The 25,056-nt window shown below is 44.8% G+C and overlaps 1 protein-coding gene across 1 annotated transcript; it reads left to right on the top strand.

Annotated features, from left to right (window-relative positions):
- Positions 1-78: 78 nt before the first annotated feature.
- On the top strand, positions 79-23,963 carry LOC119373672 (cytoplasmic dynein 2 light intermediate chain 1). The gene is made up of 13 exons (XM_037643732.2): positions 79-189; positions 636-688; positions 841-893; positions 1,587-1,691; positions 3,403-3,491; positions 5,425-5,611; positions 8,171-8,239; positions 10,301-10,464; positions 12,264-12,334; positions 16,693-16,729; positions 18,712-18,760; positions 20,001-20,090; positions 21,509-23,963. The coding sequence occupies exons 1-13, from the start codon at positions 182-184 to the stop codon at positions 21,575-21,577; spliced, it is 1,044 nt and encodes a 347-aa protein (XP_037499660.1). The 5' UTR covers positions 79-181; the 3' UTR covers positions 21,578-23,963.
- The last annotated feature ends 1,093 nt before the right edge of the window (positions 23,964-25,056 follow it).

Below are 25,056 nucleotides of genomic sequence, written 5' to 3'. Positions count from 1 at the left end.
AAGCGGCTTGTTGTCGCGTTGGTCGCCATGGCGACCGCGAAATGCCGCGGCGTGGTTTCGCGTCTCGAGTTGCTTGTCAAGTCGCTTGTCAAGTCTCACGCCGTTAACGCTCGTCACCTCTCTCCTAGACCGCTGAGCGCTTCGCGAAGCGTTGAACTCCGTTCTAACGGAGGCGCTTGACATGCCAACGTAAGTCGGCATTACATCTCCGCGCCGTTGCGTAACGGCGGAGGATTTATTTTTAGCTGAACGGAGAAGGCTAGCGTGCGGCCGCTTCATTGCCTTTATAAGTCGCGGTCCGGAGCAGAACACACCTGACCCCACTCCGCCGACTGCACCTCTTTCGCAGCGTGCTCATGTTTGCTCGCTTGGGTGCGCATTCGATCGCGATCGAACCCCGATTAAAATCGTATTTCTCGACTCTTCCCTTCCGCATATTGCACAGATGAACAGCCGATTGCGCTCGAAAAAATCTCTAATGCGATCGAAATCACACCGTGTGACACCCGTATTGGGATTAGCCGATATTCCCGCATTGCGTGCTGTTACCACACTGTCAGCTAAGCTGTTCGTTTTATCACAAGCGCTCAAAGCGCTGTGTATATGCATTGACTGACGCATGGTATTGTTTTCAGGGAAACGATTTGGGACGCTGCAGTAAGACTCAGCAAAGAGGCTGAGAAGAATGGTAATTGTCCTTACTTGCTTCCTGCTTGCAGAGACTGCTTGTACCTTAATCACTGCATATCTATCCTTAATCAAGCTTTTTATTGTCCTTTTATGTAGAAAACACCCCCACCAGAAATGAAACGTCAGAAATGAAACGTTCTTAATGTGCAGGTACTTCGAAGAATATTGAGACTACATTCCTTGTTGTTGGCAATAAGCAGAGTGTAAGTATTTCAGCTCAATTAGATTTATGTAATTACAGCAAGTTGCTATGATGCAGCAGACAGTTAACGTGCACGCTGTTAGTGAGATGCAGCATGCTTTTTTCATCTACATAATGCATCTAATTACACAAGATGGATAGCTTAGTAAGCAATAATAAAAGGTTGCAGCGAACACAGTATGAATATTAATAATAAGCACCACTGTAATATTGCATCGAACACCATGACAATAACACCTATCGCTTTAATTGCAGCTGTAGTAAAGTAATTATCTCAGTAAGCTTATGAAATTAAGCAAAAAGTACACATCAATTTTGCTGGTCATAACATGAGCATGGTGAAGTTGTGCACATAATGTACATCATAATGTGCGCATGTCGTTGCACGTCTGTTCAACATTCGCTGGATAATTGTTCCTTGTTGACGGGGCGGTAAAAGATTGTGAAGAGCTGTTCTGTCAAACACAACTCCTGCATGCCAGTTGCTGTATGACATATTCCCACATGATAAGTGGGCACTATGCAATGTGCATGTTGAAGCCAATAGCTGCCATATACTGTGTATGCTATTACATGCACTGATGTTTAGCATATGTGATAACCATGGAATCTTTGCCTAGCTGCTACTTCTTTTTCTGCAGGCGCTTCACTGTCTCATACCAGTCTGTTTTGTTGGCGCATGATTGGGTTTCAGGGAAAGACAACGCTTCTGCACCGTTTTCTCGACAAGACGGACACTCCGAAGCCGTCGCTGGCTCTCGAGTATATGTTTGGACGACGGTCACATGGTGCCGGCGTGGTATGGCTTCCACAGTATTTTGCACAAATACTAGTCATTTGATACGTTGAGGCAAGACGTACAGCCTCGCACAAGCAACCTAAAGCGTAATGTGGCAACGGTGAAACGGAGTAAGAACTGCGTTGGCTTCCCCTGTATAGCACTCGCAGATTGAAATGCAAACTTTAAAAGAGTTGAATGTTGGGCGAGTTGGTGCTTTGACATTAAAATTCATCGTAAATAGTGCAATGAAATAGGGGCAGCTCATTATGGGCACAGAAAGGACAGCTAACACAGGCACAAACATTTAGGGTAAGTAATGCTTGTACTTTTGTTCCCAGTGTCAACAGTTTGTGTCATATTGGCGTAATTTTGACTCAAAACACTTATATGAGAGTGAACAGTTACCAATAGTGGCCAGATTTGCAGTGACATGATGTGGTTATCATGAGCAATTTCTCATCTCAGTCATACTAAAAAACATGATGTCACATATCAGTCCATGAGTACTGTACCTCGCATTCACACATTTTACAGATAGGAACAGGTTTGTGTGTTACTAAGTGAAGTTACCTCAAGTTTTCTTCTGCATTTATTCTAAAAAACACCAGTGCTCTTCGTCGTACAATGCCAATGATAGGAGCCCTAATTACATAAATGTTTACCTGCTTGTTGCGGCTTATACTCACTTTCGCATATCATTTTTTAATCTTCCTTCCCACCGTGAGATCACAGAGACGGGGGCCTATCACTGCATAATTTAACAGATGTGTCACAAAGCGATTCTTAATTATCTTAGGATAGAAAACTGAGCAAGTTGGTATGAACTCATAGTGAGTGTTGTGCAGCGCTCACAAAAAAAAAAGAAAGGATGAAAACTAACTCAAGAAAGGCTAAAGCATTTGTCACGTGGTCTGATGAATTTCCTAGATTTTTTCTTTTGTGTTTTTCTGAATAAAAATTCAGTTGAGAGCCACCACATGTCGTGTGCACTTCATGTTTTTAGATTTTTTGTGATTGCTGCACAAGCCTCACTATGGGTTCTTGATTAGATGTGAAGCGTCTTATAGCGGAGTTCAATCCGGTGGTGGTGGTGGTGGTGGTGGTGTGCGGCGTGACCACCCTTACTGCGCATGCGCAAACCTTCCCCACTTCCCCTCTCCACTCCCTCTCTCCCCTTTCCCTCTCCACATCACCTCTCCCTTTCCCAACCACTCTCCACTGCCCCTCTCCACTCCTCCTCTCCCCTTCCATCCCTCCTCCCCTCCCCTTTCCCACTTTCCCCCTCTCCCCTCCCCCTCTCTCCACCCCTTTACCCTCCCCCTCTCCGCATCACCTCTCACCTTCCCCTCCCCCTGCCCCTTCCCTTTCCCTTTCCCATCCCCTCTCCACTATCCCTCTCCCCTTCCCTCTCACCACTCCACCTCTGAAACGCGGGCTCTACATGCCGAAACACTGCTTCACAGCGCCTCATGGTCCCCTTTAGCGGGAGATGTTGTTCCTATGGTTTTTACTGTAATTGAAAGGGCCGTTGCACACACATCATTGCATCAGTGTTGCTTACAGCATCAGTATCAGCTTATATGAAATTGTCTGATATATTGGTATCAGACTTTCCTGCATTACATAGGAACACAGATAACATCTTCGTTCAGGACTGTAATGTTTGTGCATTTTCGTTGAGGTGACTATCTTGCATGGATATCATGATACGTGTGTACTTTAATTTCAGCTCAAGGACATTTGCCACATATGGGAGCTGGCTGGAGGTGCACTTGCCACCGACCTGCTGGAAATCCCAATCACCATGGAAACACTGCGGTGAGTATGTTGGTGCACGCCTCTGTATTAAATCAAGCGCATCTTGTTGAGAGAACTTTCTGCAGCTGATGGCAGCTGTGGGTTTTCGAACGGCGCACATGGTGACCTATTAATTTTGGTGCTCGCTTATAGACTTGCGATTTGAAGGATTGCATTTTCATATTTATACTTAATTAAGTATAGCATGAAAGTATAGTATGAAAGTATAACATGTCATAATTAACCCCTTATTAAATGTTAATTATGACATGTTACTGCAATGTCTGTCATAAGTGGCAACCAATTGGATGTTAATTTTGACATGTTCCCAGTGTTGTGCTGTACGCCACTGGGGGCACAGATATTGCGAAGCCATTGTAATATTTGGCTTTTTAAGTTAAGCGAATCTCCTGTGAGTTGCAGATTTCGGTAGTGGCAGCAGCATAATTTGTGAAGAACTCGGTGCTGGTGAGTTACATAAGTGCTATTGTATGCACGGGGTAGCCTCAAAGGTGTACCATTCCCATGCGTGTTTGTATGCGCCATTTTCCAATAACTGATGCCCTCTCGATCGTGGGCTTCTCTGCGGGCAGCCGTTTCCGATGTGGAAATCTGATCTTTCATCGAGGTAACTTCTCACTTCACACTGCCATGTTCATTGTGGCCTTCCAATTGTTGCCCTTCATTGTTTCATTCATGACTGTCGTTGTTGCCTGTAGCTACAGAAGTGTTGCGCTGCTGAGCACGTTGGTGAAGGCGCGATTTTGGCATGGAGGAAGAAAACAGTTAGGAGGGAGCATTGCGCAATGCAACAAAATGAAATAGTAGGTCAGGCACGCACACACCAAGCTTCGCTTGCCCCCATTTTACCGGTATAAAGGAAGAGCTCCTCATTTTTTGTTTTGGCCGCGCCTATAGTGCCGGCAGCCGGCATTTTATCCCGGAAAAAATAGTTGCCGGCAGTTTTTCCCCATTGGATGCCCATTACCATGTAACTTATCTGCCGGCACATTTCCGGTGAGCCTGTCGTGCCGGCAATACATGTGCATGATTGTGCATGATGCCCGTGTCACTGAGGCGCTTTGCCTGGCTTCGAGAGACGTTTCAACGCTATTGACATCGATGGTTTTCCACAAACGAGAGTACATTATTTTCCTGTTGCTCAGTGAAGGCCCTCTGCGCCCTTCGGGCGCGGAAAACTAATCGTGGCTTTGCCCTCTCTTCGCGAATGCGGCCATTTCGCTGCCACTCAATGGGCGGTTGGCAGGGTCTCCGTCACGCGCTACTGGCCACTGCCAAGGCCACGCGCTGTTTAGCCCGCACGCCTGCCCGAAGCGGTCTGGTCAATTTGAGGAGTCAAAGGACGCCCGAGGCTGGCACCTCCGGTATCGCGAGGCCGCCAATCCATCGTCAATTTGACTGGCTCTGCAGGAAACGTGCACTTCTTCTGTTACCAAGTGGCAGCGACCAGAAAAAGCCACGTTCACGTGGAGTGCCGTTACCGACTACACGTGCGGACAGCCGATGGCGTACGATCCGACACACGAACAAAAGCTCGAAAGGGGCCGTCCCGCAGAGGTCACGTGGTCGCGGGTGGCCAATAGGAAAGAACTGCCGGTAACCGGTCGACCGATATAATTGACCGGCAGCCGGCAATATAGACACTACCTTTTTTTTTTTCTCTCAGCATCTGAGGTGTTCAATAAATATTATGGACAATATTTTGCTTTGCTTAGTTGCCATATATAAATAAACAAATGCTCTTTCACCTGCCTAAGTTCTGAAAGCGCCTGTTTTCAGGCTCTTGCTCAAATGCACTTGTTAGCACGATAGCTCTCCGAAAGTCCTGAGCAGCCGTGGCGCACTGCTTGCAACACGTTGAATTACTCAGATATGAGTGGCTCTCATACTGCCGACTACTGTTTGCACTTTAACTGGTCATAAAAAATCGCAGGTCACTGTCGGTCGTCATGGTGTTGGACCTGTCCGCGCCCGAGGTCCTGTGCATCTTGTTTGAGACGTTGCTCAAGGCGCTGCAGTCCCGTATTGACCGAGTCCTCGACACGGCTCTGAAGAACGATGCCGGCATAAACGAGGCGATTCACGAGGCCACCTCATCTCGGCTACCAGAAGACCACCCTGTAAGCCACGGTGGTGTTTTTCCGATTGTTTAATGTGACCGCACCACTTCTAACACATTGGGCAGAAATTTGGAGATTAACGAGGAAGCTCGCGAAGGAGTTAAGAACCATGCAGGTTGTGACGGAGTGGAAAACGATAGGCATAACTCTGACATATGAAGATAGCAGAGTGGTTCAGAGCATGGAGTTTTCTAAAATTAACTCGAGGGGACTCTGGCGCTGCGATCGTTCAGCCACCATGAGAATGATGGGTAGTACACGGATTTGCCTAGTCTTCGTACTTGCGGGCTTCGAACGCACTTGTGGCTTTCTTTATTGCCGTGTTTGGGTTTTCTTCCGGATAAAAGAATGGATCGTTGTGAACTTCGTAACCAGATTTGAATTGGTGAGCCTAAAAAAAAGTTAAAGTGGTGAAGTGGAACTGCTGACTTTTTGCTGAACTTCGTTTTGCGACAAAGCGGATGCAGGCGACGCGGAGCCAAACGGAGCCGAAAGAACGAAGTTTAGACAAATCCGTGTACCACCCATCATTCCCATGCTGGCTGAAGCACCATGCGTTGCAGCTCCCATAGACACTAGCGCCAGGGTTCCCTCTAGTAAGTATGGTAGGGAACTCTATGGATACTAAAAGAAATAAATGGACATGAGCAGGTCACGTCATGAGAAGGACAGTCAACAGCTGGTCTGTTAGAGCGACTAAACGGATACCAAGAATAGGGAAACAGCCAGGGATGATAAAGTGGCAACCAGTGAAAAAACTCGCAGGAAAAAACTCACAGGGTCCCTTAAGCATTCGCCTAAGACGACCCAAAGGCGAAAGCCTTCTTTTTTTTCTTCTCAGTCGATGCATTGCTCCTGCCCCGCCTCCCTTCCATAAGCTGTTTGCACCTCACCTCATTTTGCACTGCCTCCGTGATCGGCCAATCTTTCGCCAAGCAATGACAATGTCCTGCAATGACATAATCACGTGACATCAGCATGACGTCGTAATGATGTCACTATATGATGTCAAACATTCTAGTGGTCTGTGAGGTCATGATGACGCCACAGGGTGATGCTACTGATAGTGTCATGTTACACTGAGGTCGTGTGACTTTTGGTACGCCGACGGCACACACACGGTCACTTGAGTATCACGTGACTTTGGACCGACTTTTATTACTTAGTTGTTTTTTGCATCATTCGTGTTGACGCCGATGCCGGTCTCATGATGTATCGCCAGGTCTCGTGAAATCTTGGCAGGTTTTGCAAAATCTTCAAGACGCTGACGCCGATGATCAATTTTCACATTTGATGAGGCATCTAAGCCTTTCGCCTTAAAAATTTGCGTGCATAAAATTTGCACTCGCAAAGTGGCAATTTGTTGATTTATTCAGTTATTTTAAGTACTCATGCCTTGCGCATAAATACATAAACCAGACACAGTACTGGAAAGGAGGGCTGTAATCGGAGAGGGAAAATACAATTTGAGCACTTTCGTGATCGCAACCTAGTCCACTCTCTCAGGTCTTAGACCTGAGATGGTGGTTTTGGGACGTTAAACCCCAGATATTATTATTATTAGAGGTATGGTAAGGCAACATCTTTTGAAGGTAACAGTGCAAAAGACGGGACAAGCCATACTTGAATGCACATGCAGAGCGATGAGTCCCAACCGAATGTAGCGTTGACATGAAGTGACCAATTGTTTACGCATTTATAGACAGGACAGCAGTTCAAGCCCCTGCACACGCACGTACAATGCAGTCTAATGCATTTACCGTCAAATCAACTTTTTCTCAGTGCAATTTATTCTCGTTCTTTAAAGAATGGTTGCACATGTAAACTCATGGCAGGCAATGGTTGGAACACGCCATATGCAATATTTTATATACTATTTATTTATTTATTTCGACACACTGCAGCCCATCATGGGGTATGGTGTGAGTGGTGACATGTCAATTGCAGTCAGAAAACCTGTCGCGGGCAAAGAGCAAGCATTTCCGGGCCACGCATTCCAACTTTAAATTGCCAAGGGAAAATAGCGACTAAATTTGTATAGTAAATTAATTCTAGATTCCAATGGCAGAAGGTTAATGTTGTGAAAGCTACAAATACAAGGAAGGTTGAGCAAACTTAAAGTACTGTATTTATCTAAGTTGGTACAGCGTGGGGAGTTCATTAAGGCCTCAGATGGCGTGAGATGGCCGTGTGCACTGGCATTCATCTCAGAGGCCATGATACAGGCAACCGCTCTTCACTATTGCGGATCTGTTTTTTTGCTCTGTTTTCTTAGAATATTTTGTGTATCATGTCGTGTGAAGAACTGTTCTATATAGTAGTAGCATCAGTGTATTTTACAAGCTAAAGTTATTTGATGCTTTTGATCAAATAAAGTAGCATCACTGTATTTTACAAGCTGAAGTTATTTGGTGCTTTTGATCAAATTTTGGAAGAAGAAATGCTTTTGTTGCTGTAGTGCTTATCTAGCTGGCACAGCCCACATCGAGTCTGTGCTGTGGTGTTCTCTCCTAACATCAAAGCTAACCTCTACAGTGACAGATAGCCTGTTGTTTTCAGGACAAGAAGGCAGTAACACCATTTCCAGTCCCGCTACTGATCATTGGCTCCAAGTACGACATCTTTCAGGTGTGTATTCCCTGTATTCTAATGCCTCATAGCACGTTTGACTCTTTCTGTACGAGGTGGGGTCGAACCTGTCTTTTTATATGTGTAATAAAGCAGAGTTCAGAGCGGGGTTGTATGAGGTTTTCTAAATTGAATACTCAACACTAGAGACCGGATTTTAGGCAAATGCCTGTTTTGTTCCTTGCGCTCCTATCATGCCACTTTGATATATGAGCATGAATTAGAGGTTAAGAAAGGCTTTTATAGTGTTTTTATAGTGCCTATAAATGCCTATTTTTGGCAATTGTGCCTAAATGCTCACAAATGCCTATAAATGCCTATTTTCAAAATTGGCACTTGTATTAACACTATTTAGCCTCAAGTTGCGCTCCCGGGAGCAGTTTGTGACCGTTATTCATGCTACCGCGCAACACTGGCTGTCGGGAACTATGAGGTACAACCTAGTCCTGTAGTTCAACCGACTCCCAGAAACAACTGCTAGCAGCCGTGAAGTGGGACACGCACATTCGCCGCCGCAGAGACATGGCGTGCGCGGTTCGTGAATGCGAGACCATGGAGGGCCGTCAGCAGAAGGGAGAGCGAAGAGCAAAAAAAAGAAAGGAAAATATGATGTGCACGCGGCTTTTGTTTTTGTAAGTTAACTTGTAAGGTGTTCACTGCGTCAGCGTAGCCAGAAATTTTTTTTCGGAAGGGAGGGGGGTTGGGGGGGCCGTGTTTCAACCATACTCTATGTATGTTCGTGAGTGCGCTTGTATGCATGCGTGCATATATACGCATGCAAAACTGAAAAGTTTGGGGGTGGGGGGGATGTTGCACCCCCTCTCCCCCCTGGCTACGCCAGTGATTCACCTACAGGGGAGAAATTGGCTCTACGCGATTCGACACAGACGATAGGAGGAACCCCTCGCTTCTGGTGTCTTAGCAATCTGGCTATCTGCTCGAGCTCTGCTCTTCTTAGTCATGGCGAGAAGACACCCAGGAGTGTATTGATTCGACAGTGGAATCTTGAATTACCGTGCAGAACACGGGAGAGACGTGTTCTGCGAACTGTGTGGGACAAAGCACATTGCACGGCTATGTTCAACTGTTTAACGCCTTTGTGCCATCTTAAGCAATAACATTTTTGTTTTCCTTTTGTAGGTAGAGCTCGCACACGTCTTCGTTTCAAATTATTTGCATTTATGTGAAAATTTATTGCGCCTATATTTACTATTTTGGAAACCTAAAACATTGTTTTGCCTGCCTATTTTTGGTGCCTAAAACAACCTTTTTTAGTGCCTAAAAATCCGGCCTCTACTCATCACTGTTCGTAATAAAGTAATAAAGTGTAAAAAAAAGCATCACTGTTTGTAATAAAGTAATAAAGAGTAAAAAAAAAAGCAAAGTGATTAGTTTAGCTTTACAATCAGTGAGTAAAGTGTCATACTAAGCAGTTCAGTCATTGTGTACACCATGAAGCACACTGAAAAAGTCTACAATTACCAATGACAAACCTTTCCCAGTTTCCTGTTTTATCGTTCTCGTGATGCTTTCATTCTTGCCTCTCAAAAAAGAAGGAATGAACGCATACTGGAAGGTGTTCTCCGAATACTGAAGGGCTTAGTGCTACGAGAACATGAATAATAACTAGCACATGAAAGGGAGAATGAATTGTCAAGGGATCATTCCACATGTTAAAACCAAGCAAATAATGCTCATCAAAATACCAGTAAAAACAAGCTACATTTTCACGCAATGACTTTACTATGCCCTTTTAAGGTACGTGATCTCTGTTCTAATTTGTGCTATGAATTGGGTGATTACACAGACATTACGCTGCTTTTTATGAACGTGCAGGCTTACGCTTTAAGCTGAAGTGCATTTGAGGTGATATTTCGGTGCTTCATGGTGTTTACTCATTCCATGCTATTTTTCATTTGTCTCTGCATCTGCTTTGCCATCAAAGGCCACATTCATCTGACCATTCTTCTAGTGTTGCATGGTGCTTTAATTTAACTAGCACCCACGTTCCTTTTACAGCTCGGTCTGGATGTATGACACTGATGTGTTCTATTGCCCCAGAACTACGAGCCTGAGAAGCGGAAGGTGACCTGCCGCTACCTCCGTCACGTAGCTCACGCTAACGGGGCGTCCCTTCTGTTGACGAGCTCCAAGAACGAGTCCCTCATCTCGAGGCTTAAGACCAACCTGACGTACCTGGCTTTTGGTTCCAGCGCTGGTCCCACGTAAGCACTCGCACTTCACGTCTAATCTGTTGCTTGTAAGGTAACCATCCACCCCGTATTTTGCCAGGCTGCCGCAGCACTACACAAAAATGCAGAATCCCAACATGACCTCGTTAGGACAACTATTTGTACCTAATCACTACATCCACCAGCATTTTCAGACCGTCGCTGTGCCACGAACGTAAAGGGCCAGTAAACAACCTCGCAGGCCCAAATGTGTGATGGAGAGATAACTGCATACGTATACAACATGAACATGCTGCCGTAAGAATTTTGCGAATAAGTGCTGTAATAAGGAAGCCACAGGGCGTAGAACAACCCTCTTCGGCTGGTTTCAGTCTCTCGTTCGGCCTTCCCACCCTTCTTGGCAGCCAAGAGGGGAAGGCGTAGCCTGTTGTCATGACTACGCCCAGTTCGTCAACGTAACACATGAACAATTACGTCATTGGCACACAGCCATCGACCAAGCAAGGCTTCCTCCACATGTTGCTCGTTTCAGAGCGGTGGCGAGGAAGTGCGCTGCGAGGGGTGCGAGGTACTGACAAGGTAAAGAAATGCGCCACAGCGCATGCGCCGTTCCCCTAGCTGTCAAATCGCGAGACGCCTCTCGATCTCGGAGGCTTTTGTTCTGGCGACATCACTTGTGCCAGTAGTCTCGGATCTACCAAAACGGCAGAGGGCAGCACAGGAAATTAAAAATGCGAACTGCGCAGCCAAAACTTCATCACCGCAGGGCTAGGGCAACATTTCGTAGTGCAAAGGACCAATCAGCGAAGTTGGTGCTACGTAGTGTTGCTACCCGTGGGCATGATTACATCACTGTGCGGGCGAAAAGGACTGGTCAGGTGCAGGAGAGGGGTCGGGCATTGTTTTTCGAAATGGAGCGCCTGTGCAGCACAAGGTGCTGTGATATTCGCAAACTGTAATTGCTGTGACCTTCTGCACAAGTTAGTGAGCTTGTTTGTGGGGCCGTAAAAAAGAAAATTGTATGCGATAAAAAAACCTTGGAACACGGGTTGTCGTTTAGGCCAATGTTTCGATAAGCAGGCATGTCTTTTTCAAGGCTGCAACTAAGGAAGATGGAAACTTCCCCTGTACTTCGACCTTAGTTGTACTAGAGTCACTGTATATGCTACCTTTAGGTAGCAGAGTTGCGCATAGGTCTGGCTAGCAACCACAGCTATGCGGTGAAGTCGCACTTCGTTTTTGCAGGCGACATTGCCACCGTGTCGCCGATTAACCTGTCTGGCGTGTCGAAGACCGGCGATAAAGTTTGGCTGTCGATGGCTAGTGTTAATTCAGTTCGCTGCAGTGGCAGCGTCATGAAATAAAAAAAATTGGCCCAAGCGGCAGCTTCTCCGCAATGCATGGTTGCTAGCGGCGTTGGAAGACAGATGCGCAACTCTGCTACCTAAAGGTAGCATATACAGTAACTCTAAGTTGTACATGATGGCAGTGCCATCTCTTGGTACTCATAACACACACTGCTGTGCTTGTCAACTCCCATTTAATAGTTTGTATGTACCGAGACAGGTACCACTGCAGTTCAAGAGAGTGGTTATGCACGAAATTGGGAGTGCATAATGTTCATGTTATTGATCACATGTGTTCAGCGCATGTTTTACTATATGTGATGGGCTCATTGAGTCCCTTCTCACCAACACTGTGACCCATTGGTGCCATCACACCCTGATGCATTGCTTCTCTACACGAATCGTGCAGGTAGTTCTGGAAGAGCTATGTTTACCGAACATTTTTCGTTTAAAAAATTTTGTCTGAAATTTGCCTGTTCTTTTCAGCAAGGCATCGCATGCAGATTATAACAAGCCCCTGCACATAACGTTTGGAGAGGATTCCTTTGAGAGGATTGGTAAGATTAAATTTTACACGCATTGTACAGGTTTATAGTTTCATTAACGGTTTCACTCGATGCTATAGGATGTTTCTGCAAATTTACTGCTCTTTCAAAGGATTCCTGACAGAAAATTTTTGTCTCGTTTTTTTATCGCTTTGTTGGACAGTCGTCAACCAAATAATTACACTTCAAAGCCTCATTTTCCTGCAAGTGCAACGAAGAAGTAGTTACATCTGTTTTTAATCTAACCATTTCGAAATGCACATCAGGCCAGCACAGCCTTGTATGTGCAAAATGGGACTCAGTTCGTCATTGAAACCAGTTGTGGTGGTCACGTGGTACCAGATACCACCGGAATGTAGGTATCCGGTACCACCTGGAATGCGGCATGTGTGCACACTCAGTGGATGGGTTGCTCAGCATAGGCTTAGCCCAGAAATTTTTTTTAACATGGGGGAATGTGTGTGTGTGTTTGATCCCCGTTTATGTAGCATGTTCGTGCTTGTGTTTGTATGTGTGTGCATATATATACACATACAAAATGTAAAACTTTTGAGGGGTGGGTTGAGCCCCCCAAAACACCCCCCCCTCCCCGGCTACGCCACTGGTGCCCAGGGTGTGGAAAGCCGAGTTAACTCCGCACTTGAGGAGACAAAAGGGGAAAACGCGTCCCCCTGCCTTTTCTAAGAAAATCGAGCAGTCAATTTCACAGCTTTCCTTATCGCCTCCAAGTGCTTGTGACTGTCACCTTGTCTGTGATCGTCGCCTCTGGTTTCGGTGACATGTTGAGACTTCTTTTTCAAGTCCAAAGCAACAATGTGCTTAATGTTTTTTTTTTAATGGGTCGTTCAAATGGCGCTGCATTGAAATATTTTGTGGCGCTCTTGAGAGATTGAGGCTTCATACTGTAATTACAAGGTCAACAGCTACCTCAAAAATATGCATATTGAGATTGCACAGTCCAAAGGGCATCACATTAAATTCAAAGAGCCCGTCAGGGGTCACAAAGGCAGTCTTTTCCTTGTCCTCAGGATGCATCGGAATTTGCCAGTAGCCGGATCGTAAGTCTACTGAGGAAAAGTAAGAGGCCGAATGTAGGCAGTCTATTGCGTCATCAATACGTGGGAGTGGGTACACGTCTTTTTTTGTCACGGCATTCAACCGGCGATAGTCCACGCAAAATCTCCAAGATCCATCTTTCTTTTTAACGAGAATCACTGGAGCTGCCCACGGACTGGCTGACTCTTGTATGACTCCCTTTTTCACCATCTCCTGCACTTGATCGTTGATAATTTGGCGCTCTGATGGTGAAACACGATATGGCTTTTGTCGAATCGGATTGGCCGAACCCGTGTTGATGGTATGGCGTGTTCGAGACGCAGGGATGGAGGGTATGTTGTCCATCTGCGCAAAGTCAAATACCGAAACGTGCTTCGAAAGCACACCCACTAATGTTCGCCGTTCGCTTGTGTTAAGCGACTTATTTATCATTGACAAAAGGGCCGATTCCGAACTGTGAACTCCAGGTTCTTCCGTTACATCTGTTAGTTCGGCCACCGATAAGGGCGCGTGGTCTCTGCTGACCCAGGCCAATTTCAAACCATCTGGTAACATCACAGGCTCTGAAGAACAGTTTACGGTCCATAAGCCAGTGCGTCCGCTGTTGATAGACACCACACAATGGGGAACCAACACATTCTTCTTCACGCAGTTAACGTGCATCGGCTCTACGCTTGCGTCGAAGCTGTCGCAATCGGCGCCGCAACAGACAACAGGCACACGAACGGTAGATGACGCGGGTATGACAGTATCGCCACAAACACACAATGTAGTTTCGCCTTCCGCAGAGTTTTCCAGGAGCCCTGATGGAAGACCACTCACAAATATCTTCCCTGTGCGGCAGTCGACAGTGGCACCACACTCCCGCAAAAAGTCCATGCCCAGAATAACGTCATGGGTCGACCGAGGAATAATTGTGAATTCCGTTGTAATAACATGACCTCCCAAAAGCACGTCAGCACTGCACACACCAATAGGACGCAACGGCTCGCCACTCACTCCGCAGAACTTTGAAGTTTCGTCCCACTTAAAAACAACTTTGCGCCCTAACACGTCTTTAAAAGAAACACTCATTACCGAAATTGTCGCCCCTGTGTCCACCAGGGCCATCACAGGCACATCATCCACAAGAACACGCACTTTGTTTTTGATCATCCATACAGGAGGTATTTCTGTCCGTAGCACATCACCAGCGACCTCACCTGCATCGGCCGCGCTAGCTAGTTTTCCGGTGGCGAAGGGGACGTGGTGCGACGCAGCGGTGAGGGAGAACGAGGAGCACGCGGTCGCGGTGGAGGCGTCAAACTCCTGTCAGATGCCGGGGAGTGATTCCGGAAGCTGCTTGGCCAATAATCGTTGCCAGATGGTGGTGGCCGCGGGACACCGCGAGGCCGTTCGGAGGGTCGTGAAAATTCTGGCGGTGGGCCGTATCGCGGAGCTACACGACGGTTGCAAAACCGTGATATATGGCCCGGAACACCGCAGGAGTAGCACACCGGCAGAGGTCGAAACCTTGGTTGCTCTTCAGTGAAATGAGCGTCACCATTTGCTCTTGTATAGCGGATGGGTTCGTCGGGAATGTCATGACGATACGTCGGTCGTTGGGGAGGCATGCGCTGAGCGCGTCGATCATAGCGCGGAGCTGGAACGCGCGTTGTCACCCTTGACTGTGGGGCTGGGTTGTACTCTACAGCCGCTGCGCTAATCGTCGGTTGCCAGGGGCCCGAAAGAGGCGCAGTCATAGCATCACGTTGCATGTACACCTCATGATGGTCGGCAGTTGAACGCAGCATTTCTTGGCGGGAGAGTTCCTCGCGGACAATCTGTCGAATGGTCGAGGAAATGTCGAGGCAAGGGCTCGTATCTACACTGGCAACAGTCGTCACGTTAGCCAGCCGACCAAACTTTGGCATGATCCGACGCATCTTCAACGTTTCAAAAGTTCTGCAGTGCCGAATGAAGTCGGACACAGAACTGAGGGTATCTTTTCTGATTAGAAACGTGTAGACGTCCTCAGCCACACCTTTTAGCAAATGCCCGACTTTATCTTCCTCCGACATATTAGCGCTGACTACCTTGCACAGCCTTAATACTTCTTCGATATATGTCGTGCACGTCTCACCTGGTAGCTGCGCTCTTTGCGACAGCGTCTGCTCAGCACGCTTCTTTTTCGCGACAGAGTCCCCGAAACACGCCTGTAGCTCCTCAACGAAAAGATCCCACGTTGTAAGCGCGTCCTCGTGGTTTTCGTACCACACAAGTGCGGTGTCGGTCAGGGAGAAAACCACGTTGGTGAGCTGAGCGGCTGTGTCCCATCCATTGGACTTGCTCACTCGCTTGTACTGGATGAGCCACGCGTCGACGTCTTCACCCGCTTTTCCTCCGAAGGGCGGTGGAACTCGGTAGTACTGCAACGGACCGCAAGGTGCTGCCCTGGGAGCATCTCCTTCTTCGGGCATGTCGGAGACAACCTCGTCAGATGGCGGGAGGCCGGCGAGTCGACGGCTTCGACGAAGCTGCAGCAGTGATGGTTCCGTCGTCGTGAGCGCGTACCCAGCACCTCCACCACGCTGTTACGCTCGAAGGAGGCCGAGACGTATACGACTGAAGGGGCCGTTTATTTGGTCGCGAAGGTGAGCGCAGGAGCGGCCAACAGGTTGAATCTCCGAGCGTCGTCGTCTTCTTCTTCAGCTGCCTCGGAGCGGCCAGCACGTTCACCGGCCTTCGTTTTCTTTGTCCATATGCGTAACAATATATAAAAACGAAGGATTTTTTGGTCAGTTCTTTAGACACACGACACATCAAAACTACAGAACGTCAAGTGGTACTTCGACAGCTGAAGAAAGACGTCTTGTCTATGTGAATATTAGCAGTGTAGACATAAAGTTGCTGTGTATACAGAAGAGATGGGGAGGGGGGGGGGCGTTGTACGACCAGTATCTGAGAAAGCCAGCAAAAATAACACTATACGACTTACATGAAAAGTTTTTTTAAGACGATTTCTTAATTAGAAGTAATAGGTGCTATGTACGTGTAGTGTGTCATTATGGGTACTTGCGACATACCAAATCCGGGAATGCTTGCAGATACAGCCACAGCCCACTGCAGCAAAGTCACGCATGACACAAAAATACCTTCATAATATCTGATATCTGTTATTAACATGTATTTGTTACACACTGACATAGGCAAAAAACATTTCTGATTTACTTCATGATGTTCATTAACCTACTGTATCTTTGTTTGCTATGCTGAGGTTTTTCTGTGCCACCTGTCTTTGTTCACAACACTCCAATGCTTTCTGTTGCCCTTAGATGGTTCCTCACCGGCCAATTCCACTCAAGTTTCAAAGTGAGTATAAATTGTTCAGTGGCCGTGATGATGGCGTTCTTGCTTTATTGTGTGGAAATTGAATTTGCAAGCATTTTCTAAAACTTTTAGGTGAAAGAGAGCACAATGCAATATGGTATAATGTTTGGAAGGCAGCAGTAGGACAGGCGTACTTACTGTATAAGTGCTGACCTTTTGCTGTTTCCCATGTCTCATTTCACATACCAAAACTTTAAAATTTGCACCGATGCACTCTGCAGTCTTAAAGGCGCACCGACGTGTCTTCCTTATTTTTCAGCATTAAATGAAGGTCCGAGACCTCGGAACTATAGAAAGAGCATTGGAAGAAAAGCCAAATGTCAGAGCACCCTAACTATTTCAGTATGTCTGCTATGTCTCGTTCTATCTAGATAGCAGTATTTGTAAATAAATAAATAAATATAATAGTTTCAAACAGCCAGTTTCAGGCGGCAGCCCCCCTCCCCCCTTGGCCGCCTTTGATTTCTCTTGTTGAAGTCTGTGTTGAAGTACACTGTTAAGTTAACAATTCATGAAAGGCTTTTTGTTAACTGTTGTGGCATGTCCACAGGAAGTTGATACTGCTGTTTTGGTGTTCACTATAGAAATAGTATCTCATAGCTCAAGAATAGCTCATAGTAATAAATAATAATAATATCTGGGGTTTAACGTCCCAAAACCACGATATGATTATGAGAGACGCCGTAGTGGAGGGCTCCGGAAATTTCGACCACCTGGGGTTCTTTAACGTGCACCTAAATATAAGTACACGGGCCTCAGACATTTTCGCCTCCATCGAAAATGCAGCCGCCACGGCCGGGATTCGATCCCACGACCTTCGGGTCAGCAGTTGAGCGCCATAACCACTAGACCACCGTGGCGGGGCAATAGCTCATAGTAGCCGCGGCATGGCGCAGCATTGGTTTGAAGGCATGTTGCCGTTTGCCAACGTTAAGTTACCTTGCATGCATATTTTAACTGGATGTGTAGCCTCTCCAAGTGCAGTGTTGTGGGAGAATGCAAACGAAGTGCTGCATTTGTGTCAATGCTGCTACCCAAACAGTTGCCTTAAATAACTGCTGTATGTCCACCTTTGATTAATTTAGCTCTTAACTACGTCATCTGTGTTGGTAGCAAATTTTTTCAATATCGCTGATGGCTAGCCCTGTTGAAGCAAAAGTCACAGCGTGCATGTGTGCTCTCACTGCCTGAGATTTTCAGATTTAGTGTGCTTACAGCAATTTTTAAAAAAATTTACCTAATTGACGTAAACACACAGTTTCTCTTGCATTCTTCTGCAAACTTTCAGCAGGAACAGTTAATAAGCTTGCTGAAACATAGATTTAAATTAGCCTTCCCAGACTGAAGGTTGTACTTTCTCATGTATAAACCACACAAAATGTACAGAAAATTCGGAGCTCAAGTCGGGGTCAAGTAGTAATCTGCAAATTTTGATGCGCAAGTTGGCTTCACGGCACTGCTTCGTGGTAATGGAAAAAAAAAAAAGGTGGCTACACGACAATACATGGCGATCTCTTTTTTTTTTCCTTTTAATTTTTATTTTTCTGGGGTTTGTAGTAGGCGGTGTAACTTACACAGTGTAAGGGGCCCTCTAACCGACACAGTGTCAGATCACAGCTCTTTTGGGAATCATGCAAAGCGTTTCTACATGTTATAGGAGTTTTGTGATCAGAAAAAAGATGTCCCTTGTTAAAAAACTCTCATTTTAATGAGCTCTGGGATGCGTAAATAATTGCAGAATTGGGTTCTTTATGTCATCACCCGTGTGCCAGGGCAGCCACATTTGTAGCGGGCTATGAGGATATGGCCGGTGGTCTCATGTCATGTTTATATGTCAATGATGGTAGTATTTTTGTTGTGAAAATCGTACATTCTTGCATGATTACTTCATGAATGTATTGTAATCACGCATGCAGAAACTCGCTTTGTCCTCCAACATCTTGTTTTATGTACTAATATTACAGCTGCTACGCGGTAGTGAAGAAGGCATTTACGGAGATCTTCCCACAAGTCGTATGTATGAGCATGGGAACGCACTTAGTGTAAAGCGTGAGGGACAGTTTGCATTGCTTTAATTAGTTCTGTAATTAATATTTATGCTATGGCACTACTACTCATAGGAGAAATATAATTTTATCGGGTGTTGCAGCACTGCTTATAATGCGCAGTGTGTTTCTTAATGAACTCGGCATGAAAATGATTAAACGTTCTCTTGGCCTGCACACAAAGCTTAGAATCTAAGGGGAATGCCACTACTTAATCATGATGTCTTTTTATGCTATGGCATCAGTTTTTTAAACTGCTTTGTGAAATGCTTTCTCTATTTTTAGTTCCCCACCTGTAACCGTTACAGTTTCTTTTTTTTTCGTTTGTTTTTATTGCTCGCATGTAGCATTTTCCGTCACTTTTCAGTGCTTCCTGTAGTAGGCACAATTCTTTTGCATTTCTTGGTGCTCAAATTTGACTTCAACAAATTTCGAACCGTTGCAGTTCTGTGTTTTGGCAGTTACCACCTGAACTGAAAAACATGTTTATGATGCTTCATCTGTGTAGCACAGCCGCAAGACAAAATTGTTTAAATAGATCACTGGTATATGTACACTAGCAGCTCAGCAAGCCACTGTGCCTTCGATTGGCATGTTCATTTTTGTCAAAATAATTAAAAGAAAATGTGGCCAACTTTGCCAATGGGAACTCTTGTGTTTGGTTGCATCTTTATTATTATTATTATTATTGTTATTATTATTGTTATTATATTATTATTATTATTATTATTATTATTATTATTATTATTATTATTATTATTATTATTATTATTATTATTATTATTATTATTATTATTATTATTATTATTATTATTATTATATACAGTCATTCCTTGACTGCAGGGTATGTGTGAAGCATTTTATAGAGCAATGTCGACAGATGCACTAAGGAGACAAAATGTGGGCAAATGTGGCTGTTATATAGAGAGGCAGTTATAATGAGAGGCAGTCGAAGTATTATGCAAGTAAATGTGGTAGACTTCACTAGCAGGCTTGATACAAACTCGTGTATTTTTAATCTTCTAGTGTATAATATTTCATCTTTATCGTAGTTTTATACCACATAGTTTAGTACTTTCTACTTAAAGGGTTACGTAAAGGGTTAATGAAGGGTTAATGGTTTCTACTTAAAGGGTTAATGAAGACTTCTTCCCAGCATTGTTTCTGTGACATCGGTTGGCTAAACTTCCAACTCTTGTTGTCTTCAGGAACAAAAGATGACAATTCCAGAAGATCCCAGTCGTGATCCTAAGTTCAAGGAAAAGGACATCGACGTCATGAAAGCACAGAAAGAAGCAGTAAGCTTGCATGAAATCTTGTTTTGTGTGTGATGTTAATTTGTTTAAACTTGGCAAGCTCTGTTGATTAAGGGAAATTCATGATGGCAACAGTAGCCAGAAAACACACGAGACGTGAGAAAGGAATATTGAAAAATGAAAACATCAGTGACATAATTTATTCTGTATAACTTATCCTGCCATAATTTATTCTGACATTGTTTGTAGTTTGGTGTTGCAAATGTGATGCTCTCTAGGGCACAGGATACATGGAACCCATCATGCCATTAACTCTTAAAAATCTAGGATAAGTTCTAAATCGATGCATTTAAGCTCAGAAAATTGTACCTCGCCTGCTGCATTCCATTTGATTTTAAGTGAGACTTTTGATTAATACTATATAAGTTCCTTGATTTTTTTTTTGCTTCCCTGGGCAACGCAATACTGAAAGAATGCAGGTTTCTCAACTTAAACACACCTAAAAAAATGTTGATAAGCATGTTAACAGCTACTGTTACTGCTTCTGATTAATATATTCTGAACTACTTGAAAGATTTCTGAGTCTTTGAAAGATTTCTTGAAGAATGGAGGTACTCATTGGGAACTGACTTTAAATGGATGTTGACTCATTCACTCATTCATTCCTAACAACTCGCACAAATTGTCTTGAACAGGAAGTTGTTCCACAGAATTTTCACTAGACTTTTATATATGCAAACCTGATTTTACCTAGGGTACTGCAGAAAAAATGTCTAAAAGTATTCTTGTGTGTACTGCTTTGTACTTTATGATGTAAAACAACATCTCGATTCAGCACCCTTCCCTGACACACTGCCTACTGCATGCCTTTTCTAACAAAGTTGAATTTTTTTGTTTATCGAAACGTTGCTGTCATGTGTTATTGTTCCTTAGCGTAGCTCCGGTGTTTCGGCCAGCCATTATGCTGACATAACGCTTTAGCTATAACTTCATTTTTATTGTGTTTGTTTGCTTGTGCATGTTCATTGTTTTGCTTTTGTATGCAGTTCTAAGCAACTACCGTTTACACGATGTCAAAGAACACACTTAATACAGGAGACATTTTCAATGCCATCACGACATGTGTACCAAGAGAAGTAGTGTTGGTTTCACATTTGTATGGTGTGATGAACTTTATTCGGGTCCTGAAGGTCAACCCTTAGGTTGACACGGGTGGCTCCCACGTCGGGACAGTAAGGTTTAACTTTACCGCCATATCGTGGGCCTTCTGGATGGCCTGTACTTGATCTGAAAGAGCTCCACTGTCAAGGACTCTTTGCCAATAGTCTCTATCCTTATCACAGTCTTTGAAAGCCACAGGACACTACGAAAGCATATGATTGAGTTCACATTTGTGTATAAGTATTCATTTGAGCATTTGTCCGGGCCTAGGGTAACGATATCGTGTCCTCTCGTTTCAGGAACTGGCTGAACTTCGCAAAAGGCGCCAAGACGAGGAACGAGCGAGGGAGCTGCCAGATTTCGACTAGGCAGAGTCTGTGGGTGGCCAGGAATTTCGTAACGAAACATTGTCTACGCATTCCTACTTTTAAGTGTAGAGCAGTTTTAAGGGACCACCCCGTCGTCATCTCATGCCTCGCGTTAGCGTCACGCAGGTTGCACGTTTGATGCACACGAGCCTAACAGGCTGCACGTTTGGAACGCTAGTGCGCACTTGCCCGTAAACGCCAGCGTCGGCGAAGAGCTAATTCATCTGTCCGAGCCAGCGAAGCAACAGTGAAACGCCAGCATGGGGAGTTGGACTAAGATCTACGGAAGAGAGAAGCGGAGGCGAAACACCAGTGCCGGGAGTTAGACGCTCGGAGCAGCAAACAGTAGAAAAACAGTAAAAAGGAGACCATACAGCAGAAAATAGATAATTGCAAAACAAATCAGATAATCACAAAAAAAAAGGAACACAAAAGGATGTAAAATATCACATAATCACATAAACACAACAGAAAACAGTGGATAAGCAGAAAAGGAACGCAGGTGAATCAATGCTCTGCAGTTTGTACAGCTTTCACTTGGGATGGAACTGGCTTTGATTTTTTGCATTCTGCCAGCTTCTGCACTGCAAAGCACCGCACCCATTTAGTCTCCATGTGGTCACCTGTACTACCATACCACCTTGCAACACTACTCCTCTGGGTTTGTTGCATCAAGAAGCTTGCAAACCCACATCAGTGATGCAGCGTTATCTGCTGGCGTTGCACACGTTGACCGCTATGTGTTGCCACTGATAACTGCCACTCGTGAAAGCCTGCTATTCGGATAGAAGGATCACCGTCAACATGTTCAGAACGTTACTGGTTGCTGACCTCAGCATGACTAAAGAAGTCACAAGCCAAGGGGCTGACATTACAAAGATTTCCAAGCAATATTGTTCACTAACAACTGCTCTGTGACATTCGACACTTTCATTGTCATCATCCTCCTATGCACTGTCCACGGCAGGATACAGTCTTCACCCAGTGATCTCCAATTTACCATCTCACACAGGCTGGTTTCATTTTATGCCTCCAGCCTTCTTAAGGCGAAAGCCTCAGATGCCTCATCAAATGTGAAAAGCAACCGTTGGCGGTAGCCTCGTCAACACGAGTGATGCAAAAAATCATCGTCATGTGGTCACGTCAACCTTTGACGTCATCGTGATGTCACGGGTCACCAAAATTTATGACGTCATCATTATGTCAGCCTCTGATGTCACGTACCGTGACGTCATCACATGACATCATTGCTTGCTCAAAGGTGGGCTAATTCCAGAGCCAGTGCAGAACAACGTTGGGCGCAGAAAGCTTTCGGGTAGGGAAGGGGGGAGGGTGGTCGATGAATACAAATTGACTGAGAAGGAAATGGAGAAGAAGATGGCTTTCACTTTCAAGTCGTCTTAGGCATATGTATAAGGGACCGTGCGACTTTTAATTTCATCACACCACATAACCTTCTGCCGTCCTAGGCTGCATTTCGCCCATCCCTTGTTATGAACTGCTGCTCAGGTATGTGATGCTCTGTGGAAATTGAATTCATGTAGCCAGCTGTAGGTGCCCAGAAAGTGGCAGCTTTTCTTGTTACGTCAAAGCAATCGAGCCAAGCACAAAATGATAATCGCGCGCTTTGTTTATTTTGATCTGCAGCTACTACTGCTAAAAAAAAAAGGTGTCAAAACACTGAGGCTGTAATAGTGAGCTTTGTTCATCTGGTAATTAAAATGGCATAATTAAATCTGAGTGCTCGGTGCCAGTGATAACAACAACACCCAAGCCGGTGACAACATCCATGATGTGTCATGGCATGACCATGTCCAGGCCAATAACCAAGCCTGGAAGGGTTGAAATTAAATGGGAATCACTATAAAATGAAGCCACTTGCAAGGATAGTCTGAATGCAGGGAGCCATGCTGCATTTTAGTTACTGCGTATATTTGGCCTGCAAGTTTGTTATGGATTGCAGATTATAAAGCATTTATTTATTTATTTATTTATCTCAAAGTACATAATAGGTTTGTAATGCCAGTGCTTGAAGTCAGATACGAATATACTAATGTATAGCTCAAATTTAATGCGTCCATTTAGACGTAAACATTTGTACACTTTACTGATATTTACGTTTCCCATGGCCTTGCATACATTTTTTATTTTGAAGGATGTGAAACTGCAGTTTGAAGCTTTCGTAATCAATGCTCATTGTAGAGACCTTGTTTTTTTAATGAATAAAACTGAATAGGGAGTAAACCGGGATTTCTGTGCACCACTATAGAGCACCAAAAAATTAAAGATTAAATAATACTATTCACTATGAGACTAAGAGTGTATGAGCTCTGCCTGCTGTGTAAAAGCTACCATAATTGCTCGCATAATACCAGCATTGCCTAATTCTGGCTCTCCGCTTTTTATAAAAAGTGTAATAAAATGATACTTGTGCACTGCTATGCCTTGGCCTCACTATATAAAGTGCTTTTCACGCTTCTACTGTTCACCTTAGGGAAATTAACTGCAAAAATTTATTCATGTCTCTATTATACAGTAGACTCCCGTTAAGACGAACTCGAAGGGACCGCGGTCATCTGTTCGTCTTATCAGGAGTTCGGCTTATCAGAAGTGCCCCCAAAAAGAGACATGCTAACATGCCAAGTGCATCCAAATATGTTACTTGAAAACGCTGAATGGAGTAGACTTACAAAAAAAATTAAGAGACAAGCACAATTTTCCTTCAAAGAATGTAAAATTTATTGTCCTGGCAGTTCGTTTTCTTCTGTGAGCCTGTTTTGCTGGCTCTAAGATCACTTCTGGATACGCCTCGGTCGCGTGCTGTTGCCTTGACAAAGTCATTATACGCTGAGTTGCTTAAGAAAGTCTGCAAGGTATTCTTCGAGGTCCGGATATTTTCCCGTTTTCGGCCCGTAGTAACTTTTCCTGATCGATGTGCAGCTGAAGATATCCCATCGGGCTACTCACGGTCACAAGCCTTGCCACGAAAAAGACACGACGCAGCTATATTCACTGTGCAAAATAGCCTTCCTTTGTCGTGCGCTTCCGTAATCAAAATGTCTCATCACAATTTGCACTTCACTGGGAACAGATAGGACGCGCATAGGTCCCATCATAGCCTCCTATAAGTTATATAGGAGGCTATGGTCTCCCATGTGCTCGGCGATGGCGATGGCGATCTGGCTATACCCTTTGAATCGGGTCGCCTGCGCTCAATGCGCGGCGTAGCCGGGGAAAAAAAAAAGAAAAAAGAAGAAGAATGAAAAAGAAAACGTATTTGTCGTGTACCTTCCATGCTCTGTGGCTGTCACCTTTTATTTATTTATGTATTTTTGATTGGCCTTGTATTTTTAAACCTGCCGAACTTCCTTGGTTGGTCCAAAGAGCTGCTGTAGTGTCCCTGGGCGGTTCGTCTTAAGCGAATTTTTTTTGCATTGAGTCTATGGGAAACCAAACAAATGGTCCCGTGTTGTTCGGTA

The sequence above is a fragment of the Rhipicephalus sanguineus genome, chromosome 11 (genome assembly GCF_013339695.2).
Source record: "Rhipicephalus sanguineus isolate Rsan-2018 chromosome 11, BIME_Rsan_1.4, whole genome shotgun sequence".
NCBI lineage: Eukaryota > Metazoa > Arthropoda > Arachnida > Ixodida > Ixodidae > Rhipicephalus > Rhipicephalus sanguineus.
Note: the sequence above shows the minus strand (reverse complement) of the source record. Positions and strands in the feature narration are given on the sequence as shown.